General features: G+C 30.3%; 1 protein-coding gene across 1 annotated transcript; it reads right to left on the bottom strand.

Moving 5' to 3' along the window:
• Positions 1–429: 429 nt before the first annotated feature.
• On the bottom strand, positions 430–1,856 carry LOC114727136 (flavanone 3-dioxygenase 2-like). Its single transcript, XM_028913860.1, has 4 exons — positions 1,575–1,856; positions 1,230–1,465; positions 789–1,116; positions 430–672 (listed from the first exon to the last, which is right to left on the bottom strand). Exons 1-4 carry the CDS (start codon positions 1,854–1,856, stop codon positions 430–432), a joined length of 1,089 nt encoding a protein of 362 aa, XP_028769693.1.
• Between the last annotated feature and the right edge of the window lie 10,688 nt (positions 1,857–12,544).

Below are 12,544 nucleotides of genomic sequence, written 5' to 3'. Positions count from 1 at the left end.
ATTAAACTCCTTGGGTTTTATTCTTACTGTGGTTTTACTAGCTAGATCTGACTATAGAAAAACAGTTTTACAACACTACTCTCTCTAGTTCTTAGCATATAAATCGTCAGTTTTAACTTCCATACCAAAATCAAAAGAAATTATCAGCTAAATTATTAAAATTATCTAGAAATTATTTTGGTTTCGATTTTATAAACAATAAATATATGAAAATTTAAGAATATGTAATAGCTATCTCATCATTATAAATTGACACAAGGAGGGATTTAATCCCTAAATTTTTCTGGAAAAAAAGAGGACACATGACAAAATGTGATTAAAGAACTTGACATAATGGTTGTAAGGAACTTGATATAAGTATTGTTCATATTAAAATTATGCATAAAATTATTATTAATTTCATAAACTGGGATCTCATAGTAATTCTCCTTAAGTAATACGAATGTTATCCAAGGTTCTTCCTGCAACACATCTGGCTTGCTGTTGAAGTTCAATGTAGTCCCTGAACTTGATGCACTTGAACAATGGCTCTTCCTCCTCCAAAAGCTTTGGTGTTGGCCCTATCTCTTTCTCAAGAGGTGGTCCGTTTGCTATTGCAAGAGTCACCCTTGTGTTTCTGTCATTAAGCATTGCTCGGTGCCAAATACTCTTGTACCTTCCGTTACTCACAAGCTAATTAACATCAAAACAAAGCCAGAATATACTGGGTTAGAAAGTTAGAATTAATAGAAAAGTAAAGAAATATAGTTACAGAAAGTATATAAGAACTAGAAAAAATAATTAAAGACCTCGAGTTGATCTCCCGGAATTGCAAGTAAGCAATTAGGAAGAGGATTAACATTTATCCATTTGCCATCATGTTTCACTTGAAGGCCTGCGATTTTGTTTTGCGCGAGGATGGTGAAGAAGCCATTATCAGTATGAGCAGGCAGCCCTAAAGCAAGGTCTGGACGAGGACATGGAGGATACAAGTTCACTTGAAATTTTTGAAACCCAGAATCAAAATTCGTGGACTCAATAATAGCATTAGCCTCTAACCCTAAACTCTCCGATACTCCTTGAAGTAATTCCCTCACTATACTTCTGATCTTCCTAGTATACTCAAATGCCACCTCCCTGCATGCAGAAACAAATTAAAGGCCATTAATTAGTAAGGAAGAGAAAGATAGAGAGCTAGGCCAATATATATATATATATATATATATATATGAGTTTTGAAGTTGATGTACTTGAAACCAGATGGCTTGTGAGGGAAATGGAACTCAGGAAAAGTTGTGACCCTTAGGTAATCTCTCCAGTAATGAACCTTCTCTTCTTGACTATGAGAACTAGTGCCATATCTAATGGGGGCGAACAAGCCCTCGTCTTTGAACTCCTTCTTCTCTTCCAGAGGCAAATTGTGAAACTCCGCTGACTTCTTCATTACTTCCTCCGTCAGGCTTTCTGCAATCCCATGATTTATGATCTGAAAGATGGTACACCCTCAAGTACAATGTAGACTCAGGCAAAAAAAAGTAACATGAAAAAAATTAGTTCTAAGCAAGATTAAAGGGGTTAAAAGTTAATTTAATTACCATGAAGAAGTTCCAATCTTGGCAAGCTTTGCCAAGTTCTCGAACGGCATTGGCATGGATTTGAGGATCGTGTGAGGTGAGGAGGGAGAAATCGATGATGGGGATGGAATCAGCAAGGTGGTTTACAACATCATCATCAGGAGGAAGTGAGTGGTACGAGGAAGGGATAGAAGCGACGACGTCGTTTGATTCAGCAAAGGTTTTGATGCTTGAAATGCCATCCGATGTACGAGCTTTTTGGTGTTCAGATGATAATGAGGACAAAGCAGCAATGGAAGCCATAGATATGAAAAGAGGAGAAAGTGAAGCAGCTGGTTGAGAAATAGAATTGCCTGTGAATGACGAGAAATGTTCTCGGCCGGCGGCTATAAATAAGTGCAAAACGTTAGTGCATGGCAGAAGAGGAAACGACCAGTAATATGGAAGAGGTTATAAGAGCCAGTTTGATATTTAATTAGATCCTAATTATAAGACTCTAATTCATTTTATTTCTTACTCTTTCATATTTATCTATTTTTTTAAAATAGTTATTGTGATAGTTGCATATGTTAAATCTTCTGTCAAATAGTAGTTATAATGACTCTAGAGAAGATAACACATGTTTATTACAAATAATTAACTTAACAAACTTTTTTAATCTATACAAATTAATTAGCTAGCTTTTATATTAAGGACCAGGATAATATTTTAATTTCAATAGCGGGTGAAAAAAAAAAGGGAAATTAAAAGCATATATCATGATTTGCGAATCTACTTTTAATTCATATGTATATCTTCCTCCATGTCGGTTAGGTGGCTCAACAAATGTTTGCTTTTAGGAAAATTAAAACTTCACATAAGGGAGGATAATTAGTTTGTTTGAACTTCTATATTTGAAATACCAAAGTATCACATCTGGTTTTTAGAATGATTTTCAGAAATCTACTCCTGCTTTTTAAATTTATCATTCCTATATATATAATCGAGAAAATGTGTTTAGATGCTCCTCAAAACCATGATTTTGGGAGGGGGAAAAACCACATCCTTTTGTTTTTTTGCCGGGAAAAAAACACAGCCAAACACAATAAATTTATAAAAGGCCCATGGTTTTTTAAAAATAAAAATGGGAAATCTGATATATATATATATATATATATATAATTTTTTGTGCCAACAAATGGGAAATCAGATATAAACAAACACAAATACAAAAAATCCCAAACCCTAAGCATCTTTAATATAATCATCGGCCACCTGCTATTAAGAAGAGGGAAGATAATTAAAGATGCAAATATAATCAGCAAGCCTAATTTAGCTAAGTAATTAGCTACAACAACCACATTCCATCCCCATGATCTAGATACACCTTCCAGTTCCTACGTAAGACTAATCTCAAAAAACCATGGTTTTGATATTAGTTAGGGAGAACAACTTTCGGTAAAAAAATTTTCACAAAATTTATTCTACTCAAAATTATTTTTTTACATAAAATTTATTTTTTCCCAAATCACTTTTCTCCAAAGTTTATTTTCTAAAAGCTGAACTGAAAATAATAAGTAACGATTTCAAGAAGTTGAACTGTCGAAGTGATGGCTGATGAGTTTGCTCCTGGGGGAAAAATTCTATTTAGGGTTTTAGAGTAATTATTGTTTAATAAAAGTTGTTGTGCAGAATTTTCTTGTTATCATAACTAAAGAGTTATAATTCAAAATTTTCAGAAAAGATTACTAGTAAGAGCCTATGAGTATTAAAAATTTATAACTTTCACATCGTGTGATATCCTCTTTACTTGTATATCTTCATAATTTATTTGTAATGATTCAATACGAGTGGCAATCATTTAGGGACAGCCAACCTAACCCCACAAATTGAAAAAAGGACCTATTGACATGTATAATATGTCTCTATAGTATTATTTTTTTCCCTTTAAAATTTCCAAATATTCTCCCTTAAAAAATTTTTTTATCCGCCTTCTCTATTGTTTTAACTCCTGATGAGCATGTACTTTGAAAAATATGTTTCAATTCATCAATTAAATTTTATAAAATAAATGGTGTATATTGAAGCTTTTATTGATATCAAACAATTATAAATGGAGGGGGGGTGGTTAAGTTAATATGAAAATCAATCCAACTCAAAAGAGTACCCGAAAAGATAAATGTGTAATGATATTAAAACAAAAACGATGAATCTACGATGACCACATAAGAAGACAAATCGTAGTGGTATCTATCAATTAAAAAAAATTATGGAAAATCTATCATTTAAAAATAATTTGGCTACATGCAAAAAAGGTGCTTGTGAGAAAAAGTGAATCAATAGTCTTTAGCTTTATTAGGAAATGCAGATAAAAACATAGAATAACACTAAATAAAGTTGTCAATTGAGATCAATTTATTGGTGACTGGCATATTAAAAGAAATAGGTTGTGAAAAAAAGCAAGGAACAAAAAAATTTAGACCGAATAATAAACCAATTGAGGTAGTAGTTTAAAAATTAGTTGATCGAATAAGGGTCAATTTGTGATCAAACTTGTTATATTAAAATAATATAATTTAATTAAAAATAAAAAAACAACAACATTAATAATCAATAATAACAAAATACAAGAAAATATAACAATAGTTTAATTGTAATAATAATAAAATACTCCTCTAGTTCTTAATATAAGACCTATTTAACTAATTTGAGTAGATTAAGGAAGTTAGGTGAATTAGCTAATTATAAAAAATATGACATGTTATTCTTAAAATATCATAATCATCTTTCTTAATATCCTCTCTTCCTCTTCTACTTATTATGATTGAGGGAATATTCATAGGGATAATTTAAAAAAAAAACTGATAAACATGAAAAATATATCTTATATTTAAGATTAGATCAACTCAACAATTAGATCCTATATTAATAACCGAAGGAGTATAACAACATTGAGAATTTTTATCTTTACAATTCATCAATAACTAAAATTAATAATCATTGATACCAAAATCATTATTAAAATTCATTCAAATCTATAGTGACTGAGTATTAAGATCTGAATGAAAAAAAATAGGATAAATAAATAATAATCATCCAAACTAGTTCATCACCGATTTTTACCTGTTTTCAAAGGTTTGACCGGTTTGGTACCGTTTTAACTCCTAATCGGTTCAACACCCAAACTAAATTGAATCACTGACCAATTCACTGATATTATTATGTGTCCTATTTTTATGTGGATTTAGAATTAAATCAAACGATGATATATGGGAAAAAAAAAGGTATGATATACATGATAAAGTGTGAATAAAAAATTAACACAATGATTATAAAAAAATTTTACATAAGTTTTGTTCAGGGCAAAGGGCAATCATTTAGGGATAGGGAAAAAAAAATCATAACTATGTTTACGTACACAGAGCTTGAACTCCTACACTCATCAATCATATACGCTCTACTTAATGGAAAAATACAATTTTATTATTAATAAAACTTAATTTTCCTATAAGCTTTGGTTTTTTTCTTTAAGCCAAGAGGCATTTAATTGAATCATACACAAACCAAAATCTACGGAACAACGGAGTAAAGGCAGAAAAAACCGGAAAAATTAAAGGGAACTGACAAACACAGAATACAATAGAAGATTGTAGTTTGCACCAACAAAAGACATGAAATAGTGAAAATTAAACAAGGAGTAAAAAGCAAAACTATATCAACCAGAATCCAAATGAATCAATGTATCTAAAAAGGAGGTCGCAACACCTAATTCATATATGTTAGTTGCTTTACTAGTTTGGACCTGCCGTTGGGCTTCGCCTCTACTTACCATTGTATGTTAGTTGCTGAAACCTTTTTTATATGGATCGTTTCATCTAGTTATTAGCTAAAAAATCGTTGCTTATTAAAAAAAAAAAAACATAGAGCACATAATAGTATTTTATCTTTCTTTTTTGGTCGGCAATAGTATTTTATCAGTTGCACACGGGTTTATTTATTTTGATGTTATTAACCTTAATTTTCTTAATTTATTTTGATGTCATTTTCGCCCGCTCGGCTCACAAGTCACACCACACCGACATTTATTCCCGGATTCCATCATTGCCTATCATGGTCCGGTGAGAAATTTAATCCAACATAAGGAAAGGATTAAAGAAAAGAAAAATTAATTTGTAGGTGTTTATAATTTCATTATACTTTTAATCAAATCTCCATAGTTTTTTATTGAGTTTTTATATTTTCTTATGTTCATAATCTATTAATTATGATTTATGCGGATACTATTAAGTGTCACAAAATATAAAGTGAAAGAATATTTTAAAAATAAAAGAGTAAAGATGTATCCAGCACCCTTATTTTTCTAATGATGTATTCAACTTCTTGGTTTCATTTACTTGGTGCATCCAATACTTTAATTTTATTTTTAGTGCATCCAGCACTCTAATTTTATTTTTAGTGCATCCAGCACTCTAAAATACCACTGGATATAACTAAAAATTACTTGAAAGAAAGCTTCTGAAACATGATTGCCTTCAATATAGAAGAATACCTGAAAGATTAGTTTTATTACTTGCTAAATTAAAGTTGTTAGTAACTGATGAAGTATCTTCAATACATGTACAAAAATTATGAATTACTTCAAATAATGGCATGGTCTCAATTCTAAATATTAAATTCTATATGGAAAAAAATAAATTTTGAATGCATTTTACTATTTTTAGAATAGAAATTAACAAGTCATGATTTCAACCAAAAATATAAAATCACGTTTTTAGAAAATGCTCAATTCCTAAATTTTAATTGGTAATAACAAATTTTCAATCCATTTTATTAGTTTGGAAGTAGAAATTATAAATGGGAAAATTTGTGTCTTTATGTTTGAATTTCAAAATTCTATTTTAGGATTTTGCATTTTTAGGAGACTATGCTAATTCATCATGTTTTTTTTTTTGTGGGGGGGAGGGGATCTCTCATTTTTCGGATTTTTTATTAGTCACTTTTCAAATAGAAATGAACTGGAATTCAACAAACATAACATAGCTAAACACCCAATAGTAGATAATTTCTAAATTTATTAAAAAATTGATCAGATAGAAACACAAAAAAATATTTCTTGTAAATTTTAATTTAAATATCACTTTAAAACTTACTATAAAAAGTAATAACAAAAAGTTCAGAAAATAATTTTCCAGGGTTAATCCATTAAAATATGTAATTAAATATATTAAATTTTAAAAATGATCATGTTTTAATACAATTAAAAATAATACGTTAGCTATTTTTCCAGGTTACTTAATGGGAAAGGAAGTCTTAAAATGAGTTTTGCATTGAAGGCATTGACCTCCAGATATTCACTTGTTGAAGGATTGGTTTGGATGGTCATATCAAAACTTATTAGAACTAAATTGTTTAGATTTAAAAAATTTAATTAAGTCAATAAAAAATTATATTTATTTTTAGTTATATATATTAAAATAATTAATTTAAAAAAAGAAATGAGATCTAGATGGTTCAAATTAGATCTCAATGGTCTTGATCTGATAAATTTGGGATTCTTATCACTCTTGATCGCTACTGAAACTCATTGCTACCTTAAAAGCTTTTGTTCTAGGTACGGCCTGCAGGCGTCCTCTAATTAAAGATAATCTTACACAATCGGCCTAAACACATACTTCAGTGAGATTCAAATCTTTTTTGTCGCGTTGGTGCTCTGGCCCATGAATACCTTATCTTCATAGTTTTGCTTGACAAAGCCTTTTTTCTGTCTTTGGATCAAAATCTATCTGGCTTTCTAACATGTATTGTATTGAATATCAATCGGACTGGCCAGGTCGGACGAACCAAGAAAATCTGGCCTAGGAAGACCCAGACCAACCCGAAAGCAATCTGGTTAACCTAACCAGTTTAGTGGATTAACCTGTTGCTTCTTCTTTTTTTTTTTTGTTACTTTAAAGCTATTTTGATGAAAGGCCCTTTCTTTTCTTTTCTTTTTTTCAAATTAGTTGTTAATTGTTACTTAGTGATTGAATGATTGAGGGGTGAAACATTTTTTTATTATATATCTGTTTTTCTTACTAATATAATATTTTTATGTATGTCTATGTATCTACCATTATCTTCTTTATCTTTCATTATTTTTAATATCTCCTATTATCTTCATTATCCACAATTATCTCCTATTATTATGAAATCTGTAGATTCTAGTAAAGATGTAAAGTTATACCTATAAATAGAGAGTTTGTATCATATGTTGAGCACCTCAAATAGAATAAGAAATACTCTCTTGTTTCTCTATTCTCTATTTTTTCTCTATAGTCTACCATTTATTTTATAACATTTTATCAACACGAGATTCTACCAAAGGTATAATGCTTTATCATCTTCATGTTTTATGATTCTCTCATTAATAGCATCTCCCCTCCTTTCTTTTAATTTATTTTCTCCTCATAATTCTCATAAGTCATTATTTTTATACATTTAAGATTCAGTTATATGTATATGTAAAGTCCATATATGATGCACTTTTTCCTAATATTATTTTCTTTTTATGATAGTATTATCATGTCGAATCTTGCCAAGAATTACTTATCCTGGATACTAGATGCGGAAATTCATTTAAATGTCAATGGCCTTGAAGATACAATCAAATTGGCAACCAAGCATCTACTCAAGATAAAGCTGAAACTGATATTTTTATGCCATGCCACCACCTACACAAGGCACTAAAAATAGAATATTTGACTATAAAAGACCCTCTTGTTCTTTGGAACAGTTTAAAAGAGAGTTATGACAGCCAAAAAATGGTTATTCTTCCAAAAGCTCACTATGACTGGATGCACTTAAATTTGCAAGATTTTATATTTGTCTGTGAGTATAACTCTGCAATATTCAGAATTAGTACTCAACTGAAATTATGTGAAGAAAAAGTTACTGATGAAGATATGTTAGAGAAAACATTCTTCACATTTCATGAGTCCAATGTAGCAGCAACATCGTGAAAAAGGGTTCAAGAAATATTCTGAATTAATTTCTCACCTTTTTGTGCTAAGCAAAATAATGAACTCTTAATGAAAAATCATGAATCCTGTCCAATAGGCTCTGCTCCATTCCTAGAGGTGAATGTGGTAGCAAATAAATATATACGAGGCCGTAGCCATACACATGGATGTGGCTATAGATGTGGTTGTGGTCATGGCCCTAGCCGTGAACATAGACGTGGTTGAATTCAGGGTTCAAATCTCCATTTGAAGATAACAAAGAATAATGAGAATTACAAAAATTAGTGGGAATATTAATCATGTTGAAAATTCATGGCATCATTGTGGTGGCAATGATTATTGGGAACATACCCATCGTTTGGTTGACCTTTACTAAGAATTGTTTAAAAATAAAAGTAAGAATAATGACAAAATGCCAAAGATAGAAACAAATTTTGTTGATATAGAGGGCAATTTTAAGTACGGTAACGTTGATATAACTCATCTGGATATTGCTGATTTCTTTACTAATCCTAATGAAAAGATTGAGCACCTAATTGGTGATGGAAATATCATTCAAAAATAAATCTATCTTAGCAGAGTTCAATTTCTATGACTAAGTGTGTTCTTTTTAATATCTATGTTTTAGTTTATCTTTCTTTCTTGTACCTCAATAAAGTTTTCACTTTCAATGTTGCTATCTTTTCAAATTAATAAAAGTTATGAGTATTTTCTTTTCATTAATTTTATATATTTTCCCTTCTTTTCTATTTTTCTTTTGCTTTAATATTTTATCTAAAAAATAATAAATAAATAGTGAGTACTAATCCATAGATTTAGCCAAAATTTTTGTCCAAAAAAAAAAAGGGCAGCCACATCATGGTTACGCCTTTGAAATAATCCAATCATTACGACCGGATTTTATTATTTTAGCTTTAGTAGAGTTTATTACAAAATTATTATTAAATGATTAATTAGTTACACACACTTGTTCTTTTCAAATTAATATTAAAGGATTAATTTTTTTTTTCCTCTTTTCTTTTGCTATGAAAAATGGCTCATATTGACATCAATCATGAAGATTTATGTCTCGTTGATAGTGTAACAATGCACACAATACTTAGAAATGAGAAATATTTCTATTATTTGGTAATGTAAGAAGCTAATGTTCACACTACATCTGAAAGTTCAAAGTTGATTAAAGGCTTTGGAAGAGCCATTATATTGTTACCTAGAGGAACAATATTATGCATTGATCATGCATTTTACTCAATTAAGTCTAAAAGAAATTTGTTGATTTTCAAGGATATCCATAAGAATGGATACCATATCAAAAGAACAACTAAGAAAAATAAAAAATATCTTGCTATCACAAAGTCAATCTCTAGTAAGAAATGTACACTAGAAAGATCGCCTGCATTTTTCTTTGGCTTATACTACACGTTTATTAGTACCATTGAAGTTTGTGCCATTGTAAACCAGAAGTTTACAAATGATAACAAATTCAATATTTAGCATGACTGGTTAGGCCATCTTGGGACAATTATGATGCGAAAAATAATTGAAAATTCATGTGGACATTCATTAAAAAGTCAACAAATACCACAATTTAATTTTTTTCTCTCATGTAATTCATGTTTTAAGGGAAAGCTAATTATTCACCCGTCACAAGGAACACTAGAAAGTGAGCCTCTCACTTTTCTAGAATGCATACAAGGATATATTTATAGACCGATACACCCACCGTGCAAACCATTTCGATATTTTATGGTTCTAATTGATGTATCAACATGATGGTTGTATATCTGTTTATTATCTTCACGCAACCTGGTGTTTGCAAGATTATTGGCTCAATTAATTAGATTAAAAACACATTTTCCTATTAAGAAAATACGTCTTGATAATGCTAGTGAATTTACTTCCCAAGCTTTTAATGATTATTGTATGTCTCTTGGGATTGATGTTGAATATCTTGTGGCTCATGTGTACACACAAATGGACTTACAAAATTATTGATCAAACTCTTTCAATTAATTGCGAGACCATTACTTATGAGATCAAATCTCCCAATTTTAGTGTGGGGACATATAATTTTCCATGCATTAATGTTAATTCTCATTAGGCTAACAAGTTATCTCAAGTCCTCCCTTTTATAATCGGTTTTTGGTTAGGAACCCAATATTTCTCATCTAAGGATTTGTGGATATGTTGTATATGTTACAACTGCTCCACCACAACATACCAAGATGGGTCCTCAAAGAAGTATGGGAATCTATATTAGATATAAATCTCCTACTATAATAAAGTATCTAGAACCATCAATAGGAGATTCATTCACAGCTTGATTTGCCGATTGTCATTTTAATGAGTCAGTTTTCCTAGCCTTGAGAGGAGAAAATAAGCAGTTGAAAAAGGATATTAGTAGGAAAGAATTATCACTATCTCATCTTGATTCTCGTACAAAACAATGTGAACTAGAAGTTCAAAAGATATTTTATTTACAAAATTTGGCAATCAGACTCATTTACCAACTCAAAGAGAGTAACAAAGTCACATATTCTAGCTGTTAATGCTCCTATCAAAATTGATGTCCCTAGTGGACAACCAATTGTGAATTATTCTAAAGCATGCATGAAAAGTGGCAGGCCTATCAGTTCCAAATATAAAAATCCTCGAAAGAAAAAAGAAGCTAAAATTATAGATGAGCTAGTCAAGAATAACCTAAAAAAGTTAACCACTCCAGAGGAGTCACTAAAAAATGCTAACGTCCCCATTCTCAAAAAAAGTTAGGTACCTGAAATATGTGAAAATGATGAGATCTCAATCAATTATGTTATGAATGGGATTTGATTGGATTGAAATGAAATCGATATCAATGATACTTTTGCTTATAATATAGCGCTTGATGTGATGAATAATAATGAGAATCATGAACCAAAGTCAATTTAGTGAATGCAAATAAAGAAATGATTGGTTAAAATGGAAAGACGCAGTTGAGATAGAATTAAAATCGCTCGAACAATAAAAAGTTTTTGGATTGATAGTCCTTACACCTAAAGATGAAAAATCGGTTGGATACAGATGGGTTTTTGTTCGAAAGAGAAATGAAAAAGATGAAATCATTAGATATAAGGTACCACTTGTTATCCAAGGGTTTACACAAAGACCTGGTATTGATTTTGAAGAAACATTCACCAGTAGTAGATACAAGTACTTTTCAATGCTTGATTAGTCTCGCAGTAAATGAAGGGCTCAATCTACATCTAATGGATGTCATTACAACTTATTTATATGGCTCACTTGATAATTACATTTACATGAGACTCCCTAAAAGATTAAAGTTGCCATAAGCTTACAATTCAAACTCTTGAGAATGATACTCAATCAAGTTAAATAAATCCTTATATGGATTAGAGCAATCAGGACGTATATGCTATAACCAGCTTAGTATCTCTTGAAGGAAGGATATATAAATGATGTAATATGCCAATGCAGTGAATTGCCATTTATGTTGATGATATAGATATTATTAGAACTCTTGAAGGGCTTGAAAAGGCAGTGAATTGCCTAAGAAAGAATTTAAATGAAAGACCTATGAAGAACAAAATTTTATCCTGGATTACAAATTGAGTATTTGAAAAATGGAGTCTTTGTATACCAAGAAACTTATACAAAAAAGTTCTAAAAAGTTTTTATATGTGTAAATCACATCTATTATGTACTCCAAAAGTTGTAAGATCTTTGGAGGTGGATAAGGACTCTTTTAGACCTCAAGAAACTAGAGAAAAGGGTAATGAAGAACTATTTGGTCTAGAAGTATATGTTAGTGTAATTGGAGCACTAATGTATTTTGCAAATCATATGTGGCCTGATATATCATTTGCATTTAATTTGTTAGCAAGATATAGTTCTTCACCAACATGAATGCATTGGAATTTAATTAAACACATCTTTCGTTATCTTAGGGGTACAATAGACATGGGATTATTTTACTCAAATCCACCCAAGACTGATCTTCTTAGCTATGCAGATACT

The sequence above is a fragment of the Neltuma alba genome, unplaced genomic scaffold (assembly GCF_004799145.2).
Source record: "Neltuma alba isolate B1F8T4 unplaced genomic scaffold, ASM479914v2 tig00012451_pilon, whole genome shotgun sequence".
NCBI classification, from domain to species: Eukaryota; Viridiplantae; Streptophyta; class Magnoliopsida; order Fabales; family Fabaceae; genus Neltuma; species Neltuma alba.
This window is presented reverse-complemented; position numbering and strand designations above follow the sequence as displayed.